This window comes from Berghia stephanieae, chromosome 2 (genome assembly GCF_034508935.2).
Source record: "Berghia stephanieae isolate SIO BIC M18660-M18661 chromosome 2, UCSD_Bste_1.3, whole genome shotgun sequence".
NCBI lineage: Eukaryota > Metazoa > Mollusca > Gastropoda > Nudibranchia > Aeolidiidae > Berghia > Berghia stephanieae.
The window spans coordinates 121,672,212-121,696,012 of NC_088361.1; the positions used below are offsets into that span (position 1 = coordinate 121,672,212).

The window sequence follows — 23,801 nt, forward strand, 5'->3', positions numbered from 1 at the left end:
CACATATGATTATTAAATATTTGAATAAATAAATAAATAAATAAATAATCAATTAGATCAACGCATTTAGAGCCATTATTCCTTTGATCAAATAAATACAGGATTAAATGTTAAAAGTGTAAAATATACATCATCTATAATCTTCATTCTACCTTCCATTTGTTCTCTCTATCTTTTCCTGTAATAGCCTAATTAAACTTTTGTATAGAATTATTATCGTATTGGGTGTTACTATTATATTGACTCACTTGTCATTATTACAATTAGTTATAAGGGACCTAAGGATTATTCTTAATCACCCCTTAATTAAACCTGAGCCGTTTGTAGGTAGAGTGGTAGCTGATAACGATAGCCATAGCGCGCATTCTAGGTTCGAACCCAGACCATTGAGCTTATCATTTGGATACGAACCCACTTCAAGCACAAAAACCCACCACTCTACGGATTAAAATTACAACTTCCCCCACTTTTCAGGTATCACAGATTAATTTTTTTCATTTATCTTATTGATATTAATTTTCAAATAAGGATTTGATATCCGCATTATAAGCAAAACACACAATTAAATTATATGTAGACTAGAATTGGCAAAATCCAGTCCTGCAATATGAAGTCCTATTATTTTAACAATACCAGTCAATTGAAATACGATATTTTCTAACGTAAACCCACTGGTACTTGGTTCGTGTTCCATCCATCGAGCTGTGTAGCGCCTCAAGTGGCCTCACCCAAGCTAAAGTGATGCGATTTTTACCAGACACCCAGAGTGATATTATTCTAAAATGATTAACTCGACGGGATAAACATTTTATCAAAAATGAAAGACATATGCAAACTTGGTGGAAATGTTCCTTACTGAATTTTAAAACATTAAAAAAAATATTGTGGGGATTTTTCAGAATATTATGTCGGAGTGCCTTGCTTATGCGTATCGAGTCAACCGTACTGTTATTTTTTTTAAACATAACATTCTTCTTCTTCTTCTAGGTTCCATGCCTGGTCCAGGCTTCGGATACTGCATGAATTATCTCTCTCCATTCCTCCCTGTCTCTTGCTTTTTCAAACAGCTCTTGGATTGTTAGGTTGGTGAAGCCCTTCAGTTGGTCTATGAGTGTTTTTCTTTGTCTCCCCCGGGCGCGTTTACCAGGTATTTTTCCACAACTTGCCAGGTATTCATTCTTATCTTTCCTTACTATGTGTCCGAAAAAGGATAGTTGTCGATCCACTATTAAGGGCATTAGTTTCCTTTGTTGGTATGTTTGTTTTAGCACTTCTTCGTTCGTTTTGTGTGCGGTATACGATATTCTCTGCATCCTTCTCAAGCACCACATTTCAAAAGCTTCAATGTTCTTTTGTGTTTCTGCATTTGTAGTCCAGCTTTCGCATCCGTAGAACAAGATTGGCCACACGTAGCACTTCAAGACTCGGAATCTAATCCCGAACGACATCTGTTTGTTTTTCAAAATGTTTCCCAGGTCCATGAAGGCCTGTTTGGCTTGAGTTATTCTTGCTCGTATGTCTCGGTTACATCTTCCATCTGTTGTCACTATTGAACCTAGGTATTTAAAACTTTCTACGTTGGTAAGCTGCTCGCCGTGACTCGTTATATTGCAGGTGTTGTTGTTTTTGGGGGTTTTCTGTATTACCATGCATTCTGTTTTGGTGATATTCACTTCCATTCCCTTGGCTTCACTATCTACTACCACTTTGTCAACAATCTTTTGAAGTTGGATTTCTGATGTTGCAATGAGTACCGTATCGTCTGCGTATCTTATATTATTTATGTTGTGACCTCCTACTTTTATTCCCTCCATATTATTTATGCCCCTCATGATTGTTTCTTGGTATAGATTAAACAGATCTGGTGAGGCAACACACCCTTGACGGACTCCTTTCTTAATAGGAGTGGAATTTCCTGTAGAGTTTCCGATTTTGATAGATGCCTGCTGGGTGTAGTATAATGTTTGCATGAGTCTGAGGTCTTTCTCATCAGCGCCAATGGAGTGCAGTTGTTTTAGTATTTCTTCGTGGCGTACTCTATCAAAAGCTTTTTTGTAGTCGACAAAACAGAGGTATAGTGGGGTCTGAACCTGTATAGCTCTTTCACTTAAAACACGGAGGAGGTATATTGCGTTCCTTGTCCCTCTGTCAGGTTGGAATCCATATTGTTCTTCTGCGATTTCGGGGTTAATCTTATTCCTTAGCCTGTTGATAATTATACGCAACAGTATTTTGTTGATGTGACTTATTAAACTTATAGTTCTAAAATTTTCGCATCTGACTGCACCTGCTTTCTTTGGTATTGCTATGAAAATAGAGTTACAGAGATCTTCTGGAATTTTCCCAGTATTGTATATATTGTTGAATAATATGTGAAGTTCATCAATTGCTAGATCTCCTAGGCTTTTTAATACCTCTACAGATATTTCATCAGGGCCTGTTGCTTTACCATCCTTCATTCGTTCCATGGCATGTTCAATTTCACTTTTGGTGATGTTTGGTCCGCTTAATGGTTCTTTGAATTTCAGTGGTGGTTCATTTCTATTTGGATCATTGTACAGTTCGCCTATGTATTCTACCCATCGGCTTTCTATATGTTGTTCTTCAAATAGCAGTTCCCCTTGTTTGTTTTGGATACAACTTCCTGCTGCTTTGCTTTTCCTTTTCCCTGATAGTTCTTTTATTCTTTGATGAGCTTGTTGGGGGTTGGGTTTGTATTCTCTTTCGATTTCGCAGCATTTCCAGTCTAGATAGTTCTCGTGTGCCTCGATGCATTTGGATTTAATGTGGTTGTTCAATGTTTGGTATTCTGCAGACCCTCTGTTGCATTTTCGTCTTTCTTCAAATAGGTTTAGAATTTCATTTGTCATCCATTCCTTTTTGCTGTTTGTTTGAGCTATTGGTAAATGCTTTTCTGTAGTTGCTTTGACACACTTTTGGAATATATCAAATTGTTTTTCACATTTTTCGTTATCAGGTTCACTTTGGCTTTGTATCATGAGTGCATTTTCAAATTCTTCTCTCATTTTTGTTTGTATGCCATTGTCTTTGCATAACCTGTAATCCCTCTTTATTCTACCAGCTGTTCTCTGAATAGCTTTAAACTTTATCCTTACTGTACAAACAACTGGGACATGGTCACTGTCTACATCGGCGCCTGGGTAGGTTTTGCAATTTAATATGCCATTTCTGAATCTTGATGATACTGCTATAAAGTCTATCTGGTTCCTTGCTCTGTCCCCTGGTGATTGCCATGTCCAGGTTCTTCTTGGGTGTTGTTGAAACCAGGTGTTTGAAATCATTAATTTATTTGTTCTACACCAATCTGCCCAGATGTTTCCTCGTTCATTTCTGTCTCCGAGTCCATGTGGTCCGATTATGTCACCATCTCTGCCTCTGCCAATCTTAGCATTTAGGTCCCCCATTACCATAAGGACTTCTTGTGATTTACACATTCGTTTTGCTTTGTCTAGTGAATGGTAAAACTCTGTCATATCTGCATCTGTCGCCTCTTCTGTTGGTGCATAAACTTGAATAATATTGGTGTCAACTACAGGTCCTCTTAGCTTAACCAGCAAAACTCTGTCTGAGATTGCTACGTGCCCTTTGTAAAATTTGGTTGATTTTTGGTCTAAGATCATCCCTACTCCTTTTTGGAAAGAGGTTCCACCACTCCATATGATCTTATATGTCATGTTGTTTTCTTGTTTTGACATGGTTCCCTGCTCTTTCCATCTCATCTCTGCCAGGCCAAGAATATTTATTTGGAGCCGTTTCATTTCTTTTAGAATGTTGTTTAGTTTTCCTTTTTGGGCACAGGTCCTGACATTCCATGTCCCAATTTTGGTTTTGTCACATTTGTTAAATTTATTTCGCCTAGTAACTGGCTGACGGTTCGGTGTGACCTGACGAACATCACGCTCCCAACCGAGCGAGGCAGCAGTCTTCCGTGAAAACATGCTCCCTTTACGCTGTCACCGTTTAACTTTTTGGACTTATTCATGCAGTTAACATTAGCTTTAGATTATTTTTATGTGATGTTTTTAAAATGACTTTTCGTTTGTTTTAAATTTGTTGGTTTGATACGAACACGAACAGAACATTGTACCAAGGTGGCTTTTTTCTCTATAGATAGTATACACTTGGCTAAGAAGCTCACAACATCGCCATCCGGAAGTATAACGGACCAACACTCAAAACTATGTTTAACCTTAAACGTTTATAGTCTGGTTAATACAGTTTAGTGAGAATTACTCACATACGCGGATGGCAAAAAAAACCAATAACAAAGACCCGAGTGACGTCCACTTCATTCTATCTATATATTTATGATCATAAATATAAATATGATCTTGTTATAACTTTTATACATTCTGATCACAAGACATATGAAAGGGTCTAGCCAGCTTGAAGAATAAAAAGTAATGATTTTCTTTGTTTAGAACCAAGATGGCCGCCGTTGCCGGGCGGCGTGACATCAGACTATTGAATCCTATTGTGTGGAACTTATCCTTCACTAATTTATGAATATATTATTTTAACAATTATGTATTTCAGTATCCATACAGCAGTGTGGGGGCGAAGTGGTCGAGTGGTTAAGGCATTGCACTGTAATCCGGATGACCCGGGTTCGAGCCCCGCTTCAGGCACTTTCGTTTTTTTTTCCTTGAGCAAGACTATTAACCCCCAATTTGCTCACTTGGACAACCTATGTGATTCCTGTTGACATCAGACATCTTGTTTGATGAGTTAGCTATATTCCTTCGTGGAACGCCTTGGCGACGATATCTTATGATATCGTGGCGCAAATTGTTTTTTAATACAGCAGTGTACCTTACTCGTATCAGGTCAACCAAATTTTTAACCCCATGTCAACTTTAGATTATTTTGAATGCAGTTTTTTAATAGAGCGATATATTCTGCAGCCGCTTTTTTTTTTAATCCAACGGATTCAAAACATTATTCAACGATTATGAAAGGGTTTTCCAAGTTTAAAAATTGAATAATGGTCAATCATGGAGTAGCCTTCGTCAGATTTAAATTAGACCCATCGACTCAGTCATTGCAGCGTTGATAGATTCAAATCAATGTTTATATATGCCCAGTGCTTTACGGCCCATTCCCAAAGAATTAAGATTAATTAGGCATTGATTCTATGCGTTTAGCTAAAGAAACTTGCAATATCCTCCAGCGGATATAACCTACCAACACACAAAACTATGTGTAGCCCTAAACGTTAAGAGTCTGATTGATAGAATTTAGTGAAAACTACTTATTAAAATGGCTGATGACGTCAATTTTGTTCCATATGAATCTTACTCACATTCATATTCAAGTAAAGATCTAATATCCGCGTTATGAACAACCCATAAAATTAATCGAAGTGCTATTCGCAGGAGTAGAAGCGCTCTCCCGTCTCTGAAAATTAGTCTCTGTCCCCTCACTGAACGCAACACTGTGTTTTCTGTTCAAATTGTCGTGTTGTCGAATGGCTTGAAGTTGAATTAGAGTGTTAGTTTGAGAAGGAAAGAAAAGGAGGGATGGTTGAAACATTTTGTGTGACTGAGAATTGAGGTTTTGAACGTTTCAACTTTTCCTTCAAGTCTGAAACTTGACAAGATCGTGTTTTGGTTTGATTTTGTTACCCCAAACCAATCCATGAAAATTTCCCAGTCCCCACCTCTCTGACTTGATCATTCGTTCACATCTTGAAATCTATCAGTTTATCTGTCAGATTACTTTAATGAGAATAGTTCCGTCCCCGTTTACTGTATTATTTACAGTTAGTTAAATATATCTTATAAAGTTCCAGTAATATCTCTCTCTCTCTCTCTCTCTCTCTCTCTCTCTCTCTCTCTCTCTCTCTCTCTCTCTCTCTCTCTCTCTCTCGCCGTTGCTCATGATTCATATCGCAGTGCTCCTTAAAATAATAGAAGTTACCATCAATAAACTACCTCTACTACTACAGCCACCACCACATCACCATTACTACTACGACTACAGCAACCTCCACATCGTTATCAAAAGTATAGCAACCACCACCACCTTTCCATCATCATACTCCTTGTCATCATCGCTACCACCGCCACCACTACAACGTCAACCATCACCATCATTACTACCACTACCAAAGCTAGCACATCGTTATCAAAACTACAGCAACCGCCACCGCCATTACAACATCACCATCATTATCCTTATAGTCATCACACCACAACTACATTATCACCACCATTACAATCAAAACCACCACATCAACAACACCATCAATACACAAAAACAGACAGAAATATTGCATGTTTTGGTAGTTGATATGATGGTGATGATAATGATGATGATGATGATGATGATGATGATGATGATGATGATGTATATGCTACTGCTGCTGCTGCTACTGCGACGACGACGACGACGGCGACTGCTGCTACTGCTGCTGCCACTGTTACTGCTGCCATTGAAAGTGCTACTGTTGCTTCTGCTGCTGGTGCTGCCACTGGTGGTTGTACTAATACCGGCATTCTTTGTGTTTTGTATTTATTTCCAATTCCATTGTATTTATTTTCCAACAATAGTCTAGAGTCTACACCTTATTTTATTTCACTTTCTATACTGCATTACACAGTTCCTCCCCGCCTCTCCTTTTTTGAATTAATTAATTAAATGCGCACCTTTTATAAATTTCTATTGTTCTATTTTAATTCGTGCTTCCTCACAAAGGAGCATACTATTTCCTGCCCATCATGTTTTTGTTTATTTAACAACGCCACTAGATACCACATTATCTCATCGTCTGTAGTGTTTCGTTCATCCTGTTTTGTTGATAAAGGGGAAACCCGAAACGTCTATTTTATCTGTTTTCTTATATTAAATTGAAGCTTACATTCAATTTAACATTGTTATTTATTTCTTCGACCTTCATGCAGCACGGGAGGTCTTCCGAAAGCTCCTACATCCCCAGTATTAATGTTCTTGTAGGGAGTTTGGGAGAGGGGAAACTTTTTTATAATATTTTAGTAGGGGGTTTGGGAAGGGGGGGGGGGGGACTTTTAAAAATAATTTAGAAAGTTTCCCCCCTCCCAAAACCCATACAAGAACATTAATACTGGGGATGTAGGAGCTTTCGGAAGGCCTCCCAGCAGCACCATTTACATCTCACCGATTGGTAAAATAGATTTATTAAAGTCACCAACAACCTATTACCATTTAGAGACGGCTGATCACGAATATTACAAAAGATTGATGGTTATAACTACCAATGGCGTTTAAAGCCTCCAGTGATGAATGAAGATAATAAAACTGTTTCAGTGTGGCCTTCAAATTAATGGAATTGGGAAAATAAAGGAGCAATACGAAACTTTCAGCACTGATTTATACATTATTATAACCAATTAATTATTATTTTGTCTTTCCAGGATTGTTGTTAAAAAAAAGATTGATTAGTAATAGAATAAAGTCAGTTACGAAAACAAAATACATTAATTTTTCTAATATAACTCGCTCGTGTCGAGTTGACACCACTTTTACTTTGTTATCGTCGGTATATAATATATAATATCTAACATCAATTGACATTAGTGACAATATTTTAAGACAAAAGGGTAGGTACTCATATTTCAGGTTTGATTTCTGCCAATTCTGTAAAAGTTCATAAATCATATTGGAATATATTAATTTTGGCCACCTCTATTCGCAGTAGTACTGCGAGTAGTAGATAGCGTTCGTATTCGATATTCGTAGTAGTAACTGTAAATAGTAGATATCATTCATTTCAGTTATTTGCAATAGTACTGCAAATGCGGGTTCGTTCTGTATTTGCAGTAGTAGCCTACGAGCATTGAGCTTTATTGTATACAGGATTGGGCGCAAAATAAATTACATTATTATTATTATTATTATTATTATTATTATTATTATTATTATTATTATTATTATTATTATTATTATTATTATTATTATTATTATTTATTTATTTATTATTTATTTATTTATTTATTTATTTATTTATTTATTATTATTATTATTTTATTTTATCATTATTTCAACAAAAAAATTATCATTATATTTAAAATTAATTATTATTATTATTATTATTATTATTATTATTATTATTATTATTATTATTATTATTATTATTAATTATTATTATTATTAATTATTATTATTATTATTATTATTATTATTATTATTATTATTATTATTATTATTATTATTATTATTATTATCATTATCTATTATCATTATTATCATTATTATTATATTATTATTATTATTAGTAGTAGTAGTAGTAGTAGTAGTAGTAGTAGTAGTAGTAGTAGTAGTAGTAGTAGTAGTAGTAGTAGTAGTAGTAGTAGTTCTGACGATTATTATTATTATTATAAACGTGGAAAACAAATAAAATATAATGAAAAATAACTTGTATCGTCTGACGATACAAGTTATTTTTCATTATATTTTATTTGTTTTCCACGTTTATTTGTGTATTGTTGTGCTGACGAAGGGTTTGTACACGAAACATCCATTGTCTGTTTTGTTCCCATACGAAGCCTCTCCATTTCCACTCTTTCGTTAGTATTTTACGATCACCGGCTTCAGGCAGCCCCTACCGTTTTCTACTTGGCCCTTTGTAAAGCGTTTGGGGAAGTTTCGTGGATTTAGCGCTATATAAAAAATCTCACGGTTTTTTTCTTATCATGTTACCATAAAATATTTTTATTAAATAAAAAAATGAGCTTTATATAGTGCAATATCCACTAAATGTGCGCAAAGCGCTTTACAAGGGGTCCCTGGTCAACAGCAACATGTAGGACGGGACATGACGCCTGTTAGGCGATATTACAATTTTTTGGACAAAGACAAAGAGAATGTGAGTAAAGAGCATTTTCCAAGGACTCAACTATTACTCTTATGGGTTCCATTTTTATGGCTTGCCGAGTCAAATTTGTTTTTGACTTCCAGATCGAGTGACCAATCCATCGCCAATGCTTCTCTTGTTCTCAACATTAACTTTCTGAGTTCTTCAATCCCGATTTTGCCTGCGCAGTGGACTTTAAGTATTTTCTTATGCACTCAGTTCCAATAGCTCAGTTGGTAGAGCATTCGATTCACAAGCAGAGGGACCGAGAACGAGTCCGGCTGAAGTTGAGATTTTTTTTCCTGGCCCCTCTGATCCACCCAACAGTGATAGGATAGCTGGGTCTGTTAGATCTGTTGGAAAGTTCATTGCGATAGACAAGCGTCTTATCTAGTGGATAGCGAGTAATTTCTATTATCCATTTAACGCTATGGAGATGAATCCCGATTTGGATGGCCTCGTGGCTTTGAAGGACTACGTAACAATTGTTATTTCAAGTATCTGAATTTTTTTGGTACTTTATTTTGTAAGTCGCCAGAGTTTAGACCCATACAATAGGTCAATTTGATTTTTGCGTTTGTTTGTTTTTATTACATTTCTCGTTGAAAATGCGCATTTATCCCCACCACGTCAAACTGAAATCAAATCTTGATGGACCAGATTTGAAAAGTGTATTTTAACTTCAAATGACTTTAAATGTTGGTGTTTACGTTCGGTATACATATTAGAGTTATAAGGCCAATGATGCCAAATTTATTCCGGTTTCTATAAAGTGAACTGGACAATAGAAATTGCTTGCTACCCTTTGGATAGGACTTTCCGACAGATTTAACAGACTTGCTACAAAAATACTGCTACAGGTGGCTGCAACAGGCATCGATCTCGGTACCTTTGAATGTGTGAAGTGAGTGCACTACCAACTGAGTCATCGGAACCGCCGTTTTGCTTTATATAAACGCAAATCATTATTCAGACCAGTCCGGTGATGAAAATGTAAATGGTGATAAATGTGTTGTCTCTTCACTCATCTCATATACTATAGGGTGTCTCAGTTACCATTTTGAAATAGATCCCCCTAAATGTTTCCTATTTATCATTACCTATCGCCCCTGTGACCCCTTTTTGATTTATTTCATGTAATTACTAAATATCATAAATTTTCCAAAAGTAGTCAGACCGTGGCCTTCGTAAAGTTATGGCCTGATACTGACCAAAAAATGACGTCAAAATGCCAGTCTTTGGCCACAAAAGAAAACAAATCGTGAGTTGTATTCAATAGTTCAACCAACGAAATAGCTCGTTTCCTTGAACACTACTAACAACTCACTAGGTGGCGCAAAAACCAAATAATGACGTCAAACTGCCAGTCTTTTTGGGTTTCAGTGTCAGGCTATAATATAACGATGGCTATGGTGAGACACGCCCTTTTAACTAGTTTAAATGCCGTAATCTGGAAAAGCACGTATTGAAAAATATCGCCGGAAAACTTGTCTTTCAAATATCGAAGGATTTAAATGACTTCCATTTTGGTAAAATCTCTCAAACTCTTTTCTAATGATGATGATAAAGATAATAATAATAGTAATATAATAATAATAATAATAATAATAATAATAATAATAATAATAATAATAATAATAATAATAATAATAATAATAATAATAATAATAATAATGATAATAATAATAATAATAATAATAATAATAATAATAATAATAATGATAATAATCATCATCATCATCATCACATCATCATCATCATCATCATCATCATCATCATCATCATCATCATCATCATCATCATCCTCATCATCATCATCATCATCATCATCATCGTCGTCGTCGTCGTCGTCGTCGTCATCACCATAATATCTACCACCAAATCTTGCAATATAAATAACAATGTTATGGTTTAAATACTCTCAAACTACATCACTCTTCCCTCCTGTCTACGTAAGTACGAGGCTTGTATAAACTCCTTGTTTTTAGATTTGTTACAAATTTTTGGTACTTTATTTGGTAAGTCGTCAGAGTTTAGACACATACAAAAGGTCACTTTGAGTTTTGGGTTTGTTTGTTTTTTTTTGTTTTTTTGTTTTTTTTGTTTTTTTTTACATTCCTCGTTGAAAATGCGCATTTGTGTCCCACCACGTCAAACTGAAATCAAATCTTGATGGACCAGATTTGAAAAGTGTATTTTAACTTCAAATGACGTTAAATATTGGTGTTTACAGTCGCTATATACTTCAGAGTCATTAGGCCAATGATGCCAAATTTATTCCGGTTTCTATAAAGTGCAATGGACAATAGAAATTGCTTGCTACCTTTTGGATAGGACTTTCCTACAGATTTAACAGACCCGGCTACCCAAATACCAAGGTGGCTTGGGGAGGGGGGGGGGGGGCGGGGTCATGACAACACCCTTACCGCCGTTTATTGACAATACGCCCTTATACATTTTAAAAGGGAAACGCCCACTCCCCATATCCACCAAATAGAATAGCCTTCAACTTGTGAACCATTATTAAACCTGAGACTTCAAAACAAGAGTCGGGTTTACGAATATTTGACGAATATTTGCGGATCATTTCTAATGGAGCAATAGAGGATCAATAGTTTTCTGGCTAAATAATGGTTTATTTTTTTATTTCTCCATGTATCTCAGTACAGATTCAGCGAGCTAAATGCAATATTTCTACTTTGATAGCCGCTCACGCCCGAGTGATGAATTACTTTATTAGTAGCCACAAGATTTGTAAAGGACTGTTAGAACTGTAATCACCTCATATTTTGTAAATCTCTACAGCGACTCAATGAAATTAATTTTGTGTTTTGGTTTGTTCAACTCTCTTGTTCTGTCCGTGGACGATTTAATAATTTAACACCTTTATTATAAAAAGACCAATGAATGGTTAAATCTACATACAATTAAACCTTTTTAAACCTGGCTTGCTTTTGAAACAATTGCTGGAATGTTATTGATTAAGGAAGGAATAAAACAACAAAAACCTGAATACGTACATTTCAAGGAAAGTGACATCCAGTTTATCTTTAAACTGATAACATTACCAAATACAATCGATGCTTCTTAGATTATATCTATTTAAATTCAAAAATACAAACTTTTTATGGTTTTGTGATTTCTCGATTTATTTTCATGGATTGAAGCAATTAATTATTGTTTTTTCAGTTCGATCGTAAGACTCGATCATAAAATCTGGCATACTAAAACAACTAAGCCATTTCTGACTTGATTGCGATTACGTCTCTCTCTCTCTCCTTGAACGATCAAGACAGAAACTCAATTTTATATTATACAATTTATTGACATATTTTCACATGTTTGTTATTTTAGTTTAGTTGTTTTTTTTTTTCACAATAATCCAGTTGTGGAAACACACCAGGCACTGTAAGATATATAAAAAGACGTCTCTTTTGAACTGACTATGACTTTGGTTGCATGTCTTTTGAGCATAGCAACGTCGACATCACAAACACGAGCATAAACGTAAGGTATGAATTTGTTCTGTTGTTTTGAAATGATCCACTCTGACAACCATTCATTTTCACGTTTACTTTTTAACCATTTTATCATTCCTCGAGTCATTCTTTTTTCCTTATTTACGATCCTTTGTCTCGAAACGGAAATACGTTTATTATAATAGGGGCATTTCTTAAAAACAACTTGAGTATTTATATAGAGCAATATCCACTAAACGTGCTCAAACCTCTTTACAAGGGATCCCTAGCCAACAGCAACATTTAACATGTAGGACGAGGCATGACGCCTGTTTGGCGATAGTACAATTTTTTTCTGACAGACACAACGTTGTTAACGGCCAGGTACTCAATTTACACCAAAGTACGGTGAGATATTTCGAGTAAAGAGGCTTTTCCAACGACTCAACTATGCTCCGTTCAGAGCGGGACTTAAACCATGCACCTTCCGGTCTGAAGGGTAGTTTCATAACACAAGAACACATAGCCGCACTAGCTACTAAAATGAATTTAAATTTTTAATAATGAGACTTTGGAAAAGTTTTCCTGTTCTATTGAGGACAATAAATATAATCTATTAAGCTGACATAATAATCTAAAACTTCACATTTCTTGTCATTTTTACTTTAATATCCCTCTACAATATCTGTTTCACCCCGATATAATACCGTTTCGAAGCGAAGGATAACATTTAACTCTGTTTCATGAAATGATTTCCTCACATCGTTTTCCCCATTCATACTTTGATTTCATTTAACCAGTTAACTGCCATCCTCTGAAAAGACACGTATTTAAAATTTGGCCAGATGATTCGTCTTCAAATATCAATCTATTTAACCCTCTCCTTACCAACCATAGTAAAATCGTCACATTCGTTACGATGCAAACCAACACATTTATTGTTCTGATTCTTTTGTACATCTCAAAATTTTAAGAATAGGTCTTGTGTTACAGTCATGACAACTTGACACTGTGCTGTAGAGCTCATTTCGTTGTACTCTGCTAGTCAGAAATGTATTTTTGTGTTGGGTTGGTGTTAAATTTTGGGAAAAATTCTGAAAATGGCAGGTAAGGAGAGGGTTAAATGACCCTCATCTTGGCAGAGACTCTCAAACTGGGACCTCGCGAGATCTTGAAAAGTATATTAACGTCGTCGTCTTTGTCGTCGTGATTGCAACTACCGATACATCCCAGCATCAATGTTAAAAGGCCAAATTGACTCAATTCTCTTGGATTTCTCTAAAGCTTTGACTATAAAGACAATTTTAAAAAGTAGGCCTTTTGCGCCACGACATCATAAGATATCGTCGCCTAGGCATTCCACGAAGGAATATAGCTAACTCATCAAACAAGATGTCTGATGTCAACAGGAATCACCCATGTTGTCCAAGTGAGCAAATTGGGGGTTAATAGTCTTGCTCAAGGAAAAAAACGAAAGTGCCTTAAGCGGGGCTCGAACCCGGGTCATCCGGGTCACAGTGCAATGCCTTAACCACTCGGCCACTTCGCTCTCCATAAAGACAATAAAGGACTTAAAATAAAATAAATGATATACGCAATTTTAGGACAGGCACTGGATTATAATCAGACTTTAGTAAGTGGCGCGTCTTTTTTCTTCTTTTTCTCAGCTGTCCCTCAATGCACAGTTGTAAAAATTATGTGTATGAACCTCTGAATCAATTTGCTGAATCAAAACAAATTTTTTTCCTGAATTATAAAACAAAAGGAAAGGATTTCGCTTATTACATCTATATGAAAACCGATAACTGGTAAGGATTGGAACTCATAGATGTTTTACAGTATTAAAATTAGGAATGTTCCTCTTATCCATTTGAAGGAATTTGTTAAAACGGAATGTTAGGTTGATTGAAACATATCTGATAATGTAAACACGGTGTCTGAATATGACGGAACGAATGGCAATCCTTATATTATATTAGACATCTTTATCTTAAAGAAGGAACGAAATTGACATCATTCAGCCAACTGTTATTGTTTCTGGCCAGCCTTTTCCATAAATATTTCTCACTAAATTGTATCATAGAGACCATAAACGTTAAAGGTTACACCTAGTTATTTTGTGCGTTGATACGTTATATCCGGCTGACGGATTTTTTGTGTTGTGAGTATTTTAAATAAGCGCATAACATCAATAACTATCAATGCACATTACTGATAAATACAAATAAAAATGAATATTAAATAACGCTTTTAACATATCTTTGATTGCAAAATTTTGAGAAATAGCTTGTGTTTATGCCAAAGAAGATTACATAAATTTAAATGGTCAAAAGTAGAAATTCATCAATTTATGATACAGTGTTTCCAAAATACAATTGTTCCACAACATATATAATAACAATAACAACAGCAACAATAATAACATCAACAACAACAAAATGGAGGGACGTCACACAACCTCGTGTCTAAACTTCCTGATAAGACAGTCCGCTTTGAAAACTGTTTCTGGTTTGTTTCTTTTCACTAAGGAGTATATTTGGATCTTTGATCAATGGTCAGAATATATAATGCAGCGTGATTGAAGCTATGAAATCATGTCAGCTTTTTGGTTGCCAATGTTGGCGCCTTGAAATGTTCATGAGCCATCAAATGGTAGCGAGCGTTGTCCATGACATTACAGTTGGATACTTCTTGGGAAGGCCAGTCTTTAAACACCTCTGTATTGGCCCCAGGATGATAGTCTCTAACTTCCAGATGCAGAGAAGAAAAATGGTATGGCATCCTTCTAAATATCCAGTATCTTCACCACCTACAAGAATAACAATGATCCTCTGTCCAGAACCCAGGGGCCTTTTTCTACCCGAATTATCAGGCGTCAATTCGGGACCCCCCAAGGAGATAGTCTGAGCCCGATTCTGTTCACAATATACTTAGAACACGCTCTGAAAGAAGTTCGAAAAGTCATTCCAAAACCAACGACTCATATTGAGAATGCAATCCCTAGAGAAATCGCCTATGCAGATGATGTCGATTTTATTGGATCAACACCAGCAAATATAGACATCATACAAAATACCCTCATGAAATATAACCTCCAAGTCAATGCCAATAAAACCGAATTTACAACAATATCGAGGAACAAAGAGGAATGGAAAAGAACAAAGAAAGTCGGCTCACTAATTGGAGACACCGAGGATGTACAAAGAAGAAAACAGCTATCAAACGCCGCACTCAGTAAACTCACCAATGTATGGATTAGAGGTGACAAAATAAAGAGAAAAACCAAACTGAAACTGTACCGTGCTCTTGTAAAACCGGTACTTCTGTATAACTGCGGCACTTGGGCGTTGACAAAATCCGAAGAAGAACATCTGGATGCCTTCCATTGCACACAGCTAAGAAGGGTACTGGACATCAAATACCCAAAAAAGATCTCAAATGAATCACTCTATAAGATCACAAAAGAAAGACCAATCTCCCTTGACATTTTACAACAACGATGGCAACTTTTCGGTCACATACTTCGCAGGGACAAAAACATACCAGCTAACCAAGCCATGTCGGGATACTTCCAAAAACACGGGAACCTTTTCAGAGGAAGACCGATCACAACACTCCCTGTGATCCTAAACAAAAACCTCACAACACTTGGACAAAGCATTAGTCTCATAACGGCAGGGGACCTTGAAAATCTGAGAACCCTAGCAGAGGACCGGCAATATTGGAGACACCTCACACAGGAAATACTGGAAACAGCCAAGGCGACCCGATCTTTCGGTCGAGACGCGAAAGGCATCTAAGTCAAGAAAGTCAAGTCAATTCATTTGTTTTCTGTACGTTTACGTTGACCCAGTTTCATAAATATTTGGATGATATCCATATCAAAGTTGTCTTGGATCCATTTCCTCGTTCTACACTGGTGATATCTGTCGTATTTCGTTAACCATCTTCTCATGGTTGATTGTGAAACTCCAAGTTCCTCTTTAATGACTTATCGATAGATATAAGTAAACTTCTTGTGGTAGCTTTACGGGTGTGCAACCGATATAGATTTCGCATTGTATCGTTTAGTAGCTTATGGGCTTGAAATCCTGTAAATAATCCGTGAAACCTTTAGACACACTTTTTCAAAGTTATATAAACAAGATTCAACATTGATTTAACAATTTTGAACATATAATCACTATTTTAAGTGATTTAAAGCTAGAGATTTCATGTCAGTCTTCAGTAATCGCGACATAATGTAGTAGTAAGCCTCGCAGTCCGAATGACACTTGCTGAGAATTGTGTGTTTCAGTCATAGTCGATGAGTATAGCTGTTCTCTCCATCCTTGTTGTTAATTGTTTCCATTGGTCATCGTCCTGGGTCAGAGTTTTGAGGTTGTCAAGATCTTGTTGTGACTTTAGTACAGAAGGCACTGCAATATTTCTTAGTTCTTTGGGGATTAATTCGGCGTCATCTGAATCCAGAAATGTCTGATATGTAGAGAGATCCCGGTTCAGGGTAGTTACTATTGATGTTGGTGGTCTCCCTACATATTTGTTGGCATGATGGAAATACTCTGTCATTGCAGTTTGGGTCGGGATGCTATCTTCTCGACGTAAGTTGTGACCAAATAGTCTCCATCGTTGTTCCTTTATTATTGAACTCAGGCGTTGGACCCTGATTCTTTCATAGATATCAGTATTTGTAATTGTCTCTGGCCAATATATTCCAATTACGCGACGCAAATGTTTGCGGTGATATGAATCGAAACTTTCCTAGTTCTTTTTTGTCAGGCCCAGGTTCCATAATTATATGTCAATATCGGAATAATCAGTGCCTCGTAAATCTGTATTCGTTTATTCTCACTGATTATGTTATTTCTATTGCATAAATTAACACTATAATAGCCATCGCCGCAATCAGCTCAATCACAATTTTTACATTCATCACAACAAATATCACAACCACCAGCCTCCCCTAATCCGCTGTTCTCAAACAAAACACAATTTTTTTTCCATTTTGTCCAGAAAACTTTTACTCCAAATCTTGATCGTAACGCGTCAAAACTATCAAAATATATCCAAACTACAGCTGTCGTTAAAGACACTTCACCAACTTGAGGATTTTCTTAAATGACATAATTTAACCAATTAAATGACATGCTTCATAAAACAATTAGCAGAAAACTCGTCCTTCAATTATCAATCGATTTAAATGACCCTCATCTTAGCAAAAAACAACTCTCAAACCTGGGGCTCAAACCTAGTTATAAGGCCAAATTTTTAAACATAACACTTTCTGGAGTACGGCAGTTAACTGGTTAAGATAAAGGTTCTCTGGCCAAAAAATAAAAGAAGAATGTGTATTGTCAGGATATGGCAATTATTATCTTAACCATTTCCATCCATCGCCATCAACCCTATGTCTACATTCCTCTACAGGTTATCAACAGAAATATTTGACTAGATCGTCTTTTCTCCAAAAAATGTCAGCTAATAACTCATCATTTCCACTCACAATGGACGATGCTGACAAGTATGTCATGAGCGAGGAGACCCGTGGCTTTTTATTTGCCTTCATTATAGTTTTATCTCTTTGTGGAGTTATCTCAAACATCCTTAATATACTAATCTACTACAACCTTCAAGGAGGAGACCCTATCAATATCAATTTTCTAGGACTGGCTGTATCCGATTTCGTCATCTGTCTGACAACACTTTCTTTCTTCATCCTAACAGCCAAATGGTTTCTTAAATACTTTTTCATAGAGTTAAAAATCAACGCGGTTGAAGTGTTTTACATGACCATCGGTACACCTCAAACATTTTTTGTACGAATCTCAATCCTTCTCACAGCTCTCATTTCCTTTGAACGTTGCCTGTGTGTAGTTGTGCCACTCAAAGTCAAAATGCTCATCACTGATTGGAGGGTTAAGCTTTCCATTGCCCTCAGCTTTCTAGTGGGTATACTTGTGGCTATACCAATATACACCTTCAATCGACTGAAGTGGGTTAATGTACCATTTCTCAACATCTAAATCCTCCGCCTTGTCAAGATTGAAGAGCTCAGGGAAGTAACACGCTGGTTCACTCCCTTTGAAGGCGCCTGCCTACACGTCACCCCGTTCCTGATTGTGACTGTGTCTACTATAATTATGATTAGGAGTCTGAAGAAACAAATGATATTTCGTAAATCGATTACACCCAGCCAGACTAACGATATTTTTCACAAAGAAAAGAAATTAGCAGTCATGGTGGCCATCATATCGACTGTTTTTTTTAGTTTGCAATATACCCAACATTGCCTTATTTCTGGTCATTACGTTTAGCGACATGCAATATGAAATCGGTGAAGACATTATAAAGATTATTGGCTACTTCGTAATATTACTTCACACCTTCAATGCCACCATTAACATTGTGGTTTATTACACTAACAGCTCGAATTATAGAAAAATGTTTAACAAGATTTTGAGGCCACGAAAGTCAGATAAATAGTTAACTCAGGTTAGTTGGTATTGCCGTTTTGTCGTCGCTCGTCTATACATTAGAACAAAATTATGAAACAAATAAAATATGATATTGCTACAACGATCTTGACCAAAAGTGATATGATGTCATTTCTGTAATAAAAAAGAAAATCTCAAACTATGAATGTTGTCCAAAGTTAGCTCAAGTCCATAATTTTAAGTTTGATTATCAGATTTGAAAATATGTATGCGTGGATAGATAGGTAATCGGTACAAATTGCACTTAAAGTCTTCAGCAAGACTCATTCAGTGTCTTTTGGACGTGCCCTTGAAAAATGTTGTATTCAGTCTTGGAACGCGATATACAGTGTGTGTTTTTAAAAAATATTATTATTGACACATTTCAGATTTGAATAACTCGAGAGCTGTGTAAGATTTCATCAAGTGTTTTTTTCTCATAATATTATGTGCAGAATTTATACAATTTTTGATTAATATACGTTTTAACACTATTAGCACTTTGGTAGCTGATTTATGAAGTCATCAGTAGAAAAGGGTAATTTTGACATAAATCGTAATTTATTTTGGCTCTGCCCGACATGATTCTCGAGAGTTTATTTCATTTAACATGTCAATCTAAGGATATCAACTTGGAACATTGCCTTCTCAGATGAAGCAACCTTTTGGTGTCCGGCATGCATGTACACAAACACAATGTTCGATTTTGGAGCACACAAAAACCAGATGAAGTTATCAAGTGTCGCCGCAACTCACCGTGTGCACTGACCAGGGAAAGAGTGGTCGGTCCTTTCTTTTTTGACGACATGACAGCGACAGCAACAAACTATCTGGCCATGTGAGAATCATACGGAGTTCCTCAATTAATGATCTTCAGCCTAACCTTTTTTTCCAACAGGATGGAGTTCCCCATGTGAGTGAATTATAAATGAACAGTTCTCAAACCGATGAATCGACGAAGATGGTCCGATTTCCTGGTCTACAAAAGAACTTGATCTAACCCCACTTGGCTTTTTTATGGGGATACTATGTGAATAGCAGAGTGATTAGGACCCCCATGATAGACATTGGTCACCTGAAGACAAAAATAAGAGAGGCCGTTTGCTCTGTCACGTTACTCATGCTGCAAAAGACTTTGATTGAACTGAAGAGACGCTTGCGGCTTGTCATTCGAAATTGTGGTGGTCACGTGGAACTTTAAATCGGACGATTGCGCAAACACACGATCACAAGTAAGATAGCGAAGAAGACTTTAATAAATTTTTATTAATATTATGTTTAAAACCAAACTGATATCATTGCAGCTGTTCTTAAGTTATTCAAACCTGAATCGCGTCAATGATTAAAAACAAACTGTGAATTACAATTTATTTTAAAATTACCCTTTTCTGACATTATAACTGAGCTACCAATTGATGTAGGTACAGTGTTAAAATGTATATCAATCAATACTTAAATAAATTCTGCACATATGGCATAAATCGTTTGGTGAAATCTTACATAACTTTGGAGTTATTCAAACCTGAAATGTGTGAATATAAAAAACACACTGTATTAGAATGATGATAATAATAATAATAATAATAATAATAATAATAATAATAATAATAATAATAATAATAATATAATAAATAATAATAATAATAATAATATAATAATAATAATAATAATAATAATAATAATACTTTTTTAAATAGCTCTTATGCCGAAGCTTTGAAGCGCTTTACACTAATAGTCGATTATGCTAGTGGAGGATTCAAAAGGAATGAAGGGCTTGAGGGTGACGACAAACACAGTTCATTTGGAAGAAAAAAAGGATGAAGCGGAAGACGATAGAGTGGAAAATAGTGAGAGAGCGGAGGAGATAGAGGAGGACTTGGAAAAGGAGTCAGAGGAAGAACGGAGGAGGAAATAGAGGAGACGGAAGAGGAAGAGGGAGAAGGTATAGCGGTGGAGGACGAGGAAAGAGAAATAAAAGGAGAAAGTGAAAAGGAAAAAAAAGTGGAGAGATGAGGGAGGTGGGAGAAAAGGACAAAAGAAAATTACATGACAGAATTAACAGAGGAGGTAAGAAAATATATGGAAGTGGTAAAAGAAGGAAATGGAAAGAAGAGGCGAGGTACTGATGAGAAAAGAGAGAAGGTGAGAATGGTGGAAAAGGAAGATCAAACGAGATCATGGAAGAGGAGAAAGAAAAAGAAGGGAGGGGTAGGGGAAAAAAAAGAGAGACAGAAAGAGAAAGAGAAGAAAAAAGAGAAAGGGGGAGTCAAGTTATGAAGGAGGCAAACAAGTTAAAACGATGGAGGATTATGTTCTGACAAGATCTTTTAGTAGAAAGACTGTAAGGTCACCAGAAGAGGAAGAAAAAAGAGGTGGCCCAAAACAGTCTTGGTAATAATGGTGGTAACAGATATTGTATTAACAGTAATAATGATAACAAATAAAACATTGTTAATTTAAGGAAAATACTTCAATTAAAATGAATCCAAACAATTTAGCACTGTTTTATCAGATGGGGATTTAGAATAGTTAAGTATCCTTTCACTAAATGTTTGTGGGTTAAGAAACAGGAAAAAAGGAATGCAATTTTTAAAAATATCAAGCAAAATATAATAGACATAGAATCTAGCAGGATTTCAGGAAACGCATTTATTGGAGGATTCAAATTTAGTTGAAAAAGAATGGGAAATAATCTTCTCTCCTGAGTCAACCAAAAGTAAAGGACAATTATTTATGATTTCAAAACAATTAAACGACAAAGTAGAATTTAATACATTGTACAAAGACTCCAGAATATTATTGATAAAATTAAATACGTACAATAACAAAGATAGAGGCATTTTAATAGCTAACATTTACGCTCCTTGTATTGCACAGGAAAAAAAAGTATTTCTTGTCTCGTTTAGGAAAGATTTTAATATCAAAATCTGAGTTAAATATAGATTTACCAATGATTTGTTTAGGGGACTTTAACATTGTGGTAAATAATGAGCTAGACATAATATCTGGCAACCCACATGATAAAGAAAGTGTTGAAAATTTTAATGATTTTATTAATAGATTAGCCTTTGCAGATACATGGAGAATAACACACACACACACATACACACACACACACACACACAAACACACACACAAAAGAGAAAAAATACATGGAGTAGAGGGTCTCCGTGGATCGGTAGATGTTTAGATTATATTTTTATAAATGACGTGCTTGTACCTTTTGTTACAAGAAGCAGAAATTAAAGGTGTTTTAAGGGGTTTTTACGGGTTTTACGGCAACACATTGAGGTCATATAAGTGCCAGTAAAAAGTAAGAAAATGAGACTCAAGTGTTGATGAAAATAAAATGAACTCATTGTCTATTGTCTAAGTTATAAATAATTACGGTTTTAACGTCGCAAGATAACTCCATGGCGCTTATTACTTGTGCACAGAGATATATTTTTTGAATTAAAAATGCGTCTCAAAACATTTATAGCAGTAGAGGAGCCTGTCCAAAGTCTGAAATCTAATTAGGGTTTTGCATTTTTAAGTCGAATTTTTGTTCACTATAAATCTTATTCTTTCACTCTCTCAAGCCCCAAATAGGTAGATGAATAAATTCCAAAGCCAGCTATCGCTTTCACTGATGCGAGTGAATAAAGTCAAATGTTTTGAATTATAAACAAATTGTGTGTTTCTATTGAATAGGATTGTAAGTCATGGCTGTGTGTAAAAACAATAGGAGAGATATAAACAGAGAGAGAAAGAGAGAGAGAGAGAGAGATAGAGAGAGAGAGAGAGAGAGAGAGAGAGAGGGGGGGGGGGGGGGGGATGAGGTATGAATATGCTGAGCATGGATGTGAGCGAGTGTAATGTTAGATTTCACACTCGCGTCTATGTGTGTGAATAGTTTTGTGTGTATGTGTGTGTCTGTGTGTGTGCGTGCGTGCATGTGAGCATGTGTGTATGCATGTGAATGAATGAAAGAGAGAATCATTTGGAGTTCGAAAGAGGTAATGTGAGAGCACACGGAGGAGAGACCGGGTCTCTAATAATACAGTGGTCCATGCTTGACGCCTCCAAATTGCCTAGTAACTGATTCGCCCTTTTTAATCAATGGAGGGGTGCACTCTTTTCATTTTTTTTTCATTTAAAAAAATTAATTAATTAATTAATTAATTAATTTTTATGTTATTTCCGACGGACTGATCTGGCTTTGGAATCTTTCCGCACTTTCACTGCAATAATCCTTTAGCAATAAATATATTAACGAGTCTTGAAATTGCAGAGTCATGTATGTAACAGTCCAATCTGAAAAACTGTGGAAATTCGTTGAATAATTTGAGATATCTAGGTTAACATGCCGTTAAGCTCGACTGTCTGTCTGAAAAATCCAAAACACAAGAAAACAAATTGAATGTTTCTTCTGAAGGACAGCTTAGCTCAACCCACCACAAGAAAGCATAGTGTAAAAGATGTAGTCTCAGTGGAAAACGATGACATGTTACCTTGGAGATCAGTTTGTTTTGATGCAAATAAACTACAATATAAAAAAGAGGCATTGTCTCATACGTTGACAGTTTACTAGGAAAGTCTGGAAGTGAATCTAAAAGCAAAATATCATTGTAAGAAAAGGGAAGATCACATAAATTACAAGCATACGGTGCTCCACTGTAATCAACATCTGTTGTCATGCTTTCCAGCATGAGCTTGGCAGGATCAACGGTATTGGTATGTGGGGCAGTCTTCACTACAATATAATAATTACATCCTACTGATCTCCGTTGGAGACCAAAATGGTTTTCAATATCATCCTGTTGAAAAAAAAAACCAAGAGCGACATATTCATGATGGAGACTGTTATCTGAGGACAAGAGAAAATGAGCCAAATCAACAAAGCACTTACAGGTCCGGAAGAAAGCCTTGGCCGTATCTGTATTAAGAGAATTTATGCGAGGATTAGAAAGCGAAGTAAGACGTATTGCGTCATCTGCCCATATGAGTTCAACATATTCAGTTGGTGTTGCTCCTCAT

At 35.9% G+C, this 23,801-nt stretch overlaps 1 protein-coding gene across 1 annotated transcript; it reads left to right on the forward strand.

Moving 5' to 3' along the window:
* Positions 1-17,813: 17,813 nt before the first annotated feature.
* On the forward strand, positions 17,814-18,332 carry LOC144964115 (uncharacterized). The gene has a single exon (XM_078898051.1). The coding sequence runs from the start codon at positions 17,814-17,816 to the stop codon at positions 18,330-18,332; it is 519 nt and encodes a 172-aa protein (XP_078754177.1).
* Positions 18,333-23,801: the final 5,469 nt, after the last annotated feature.

What these genes read in the sequence shown, in the direction of transcription:
- LOC144964115 (XM_078898051.1), top strand. Translation starts at nt 17,814, where the DNA reads ATGGACGATGCTGACAAGTATGTCATGAGCGAGGAGACCCGTGGCTTT.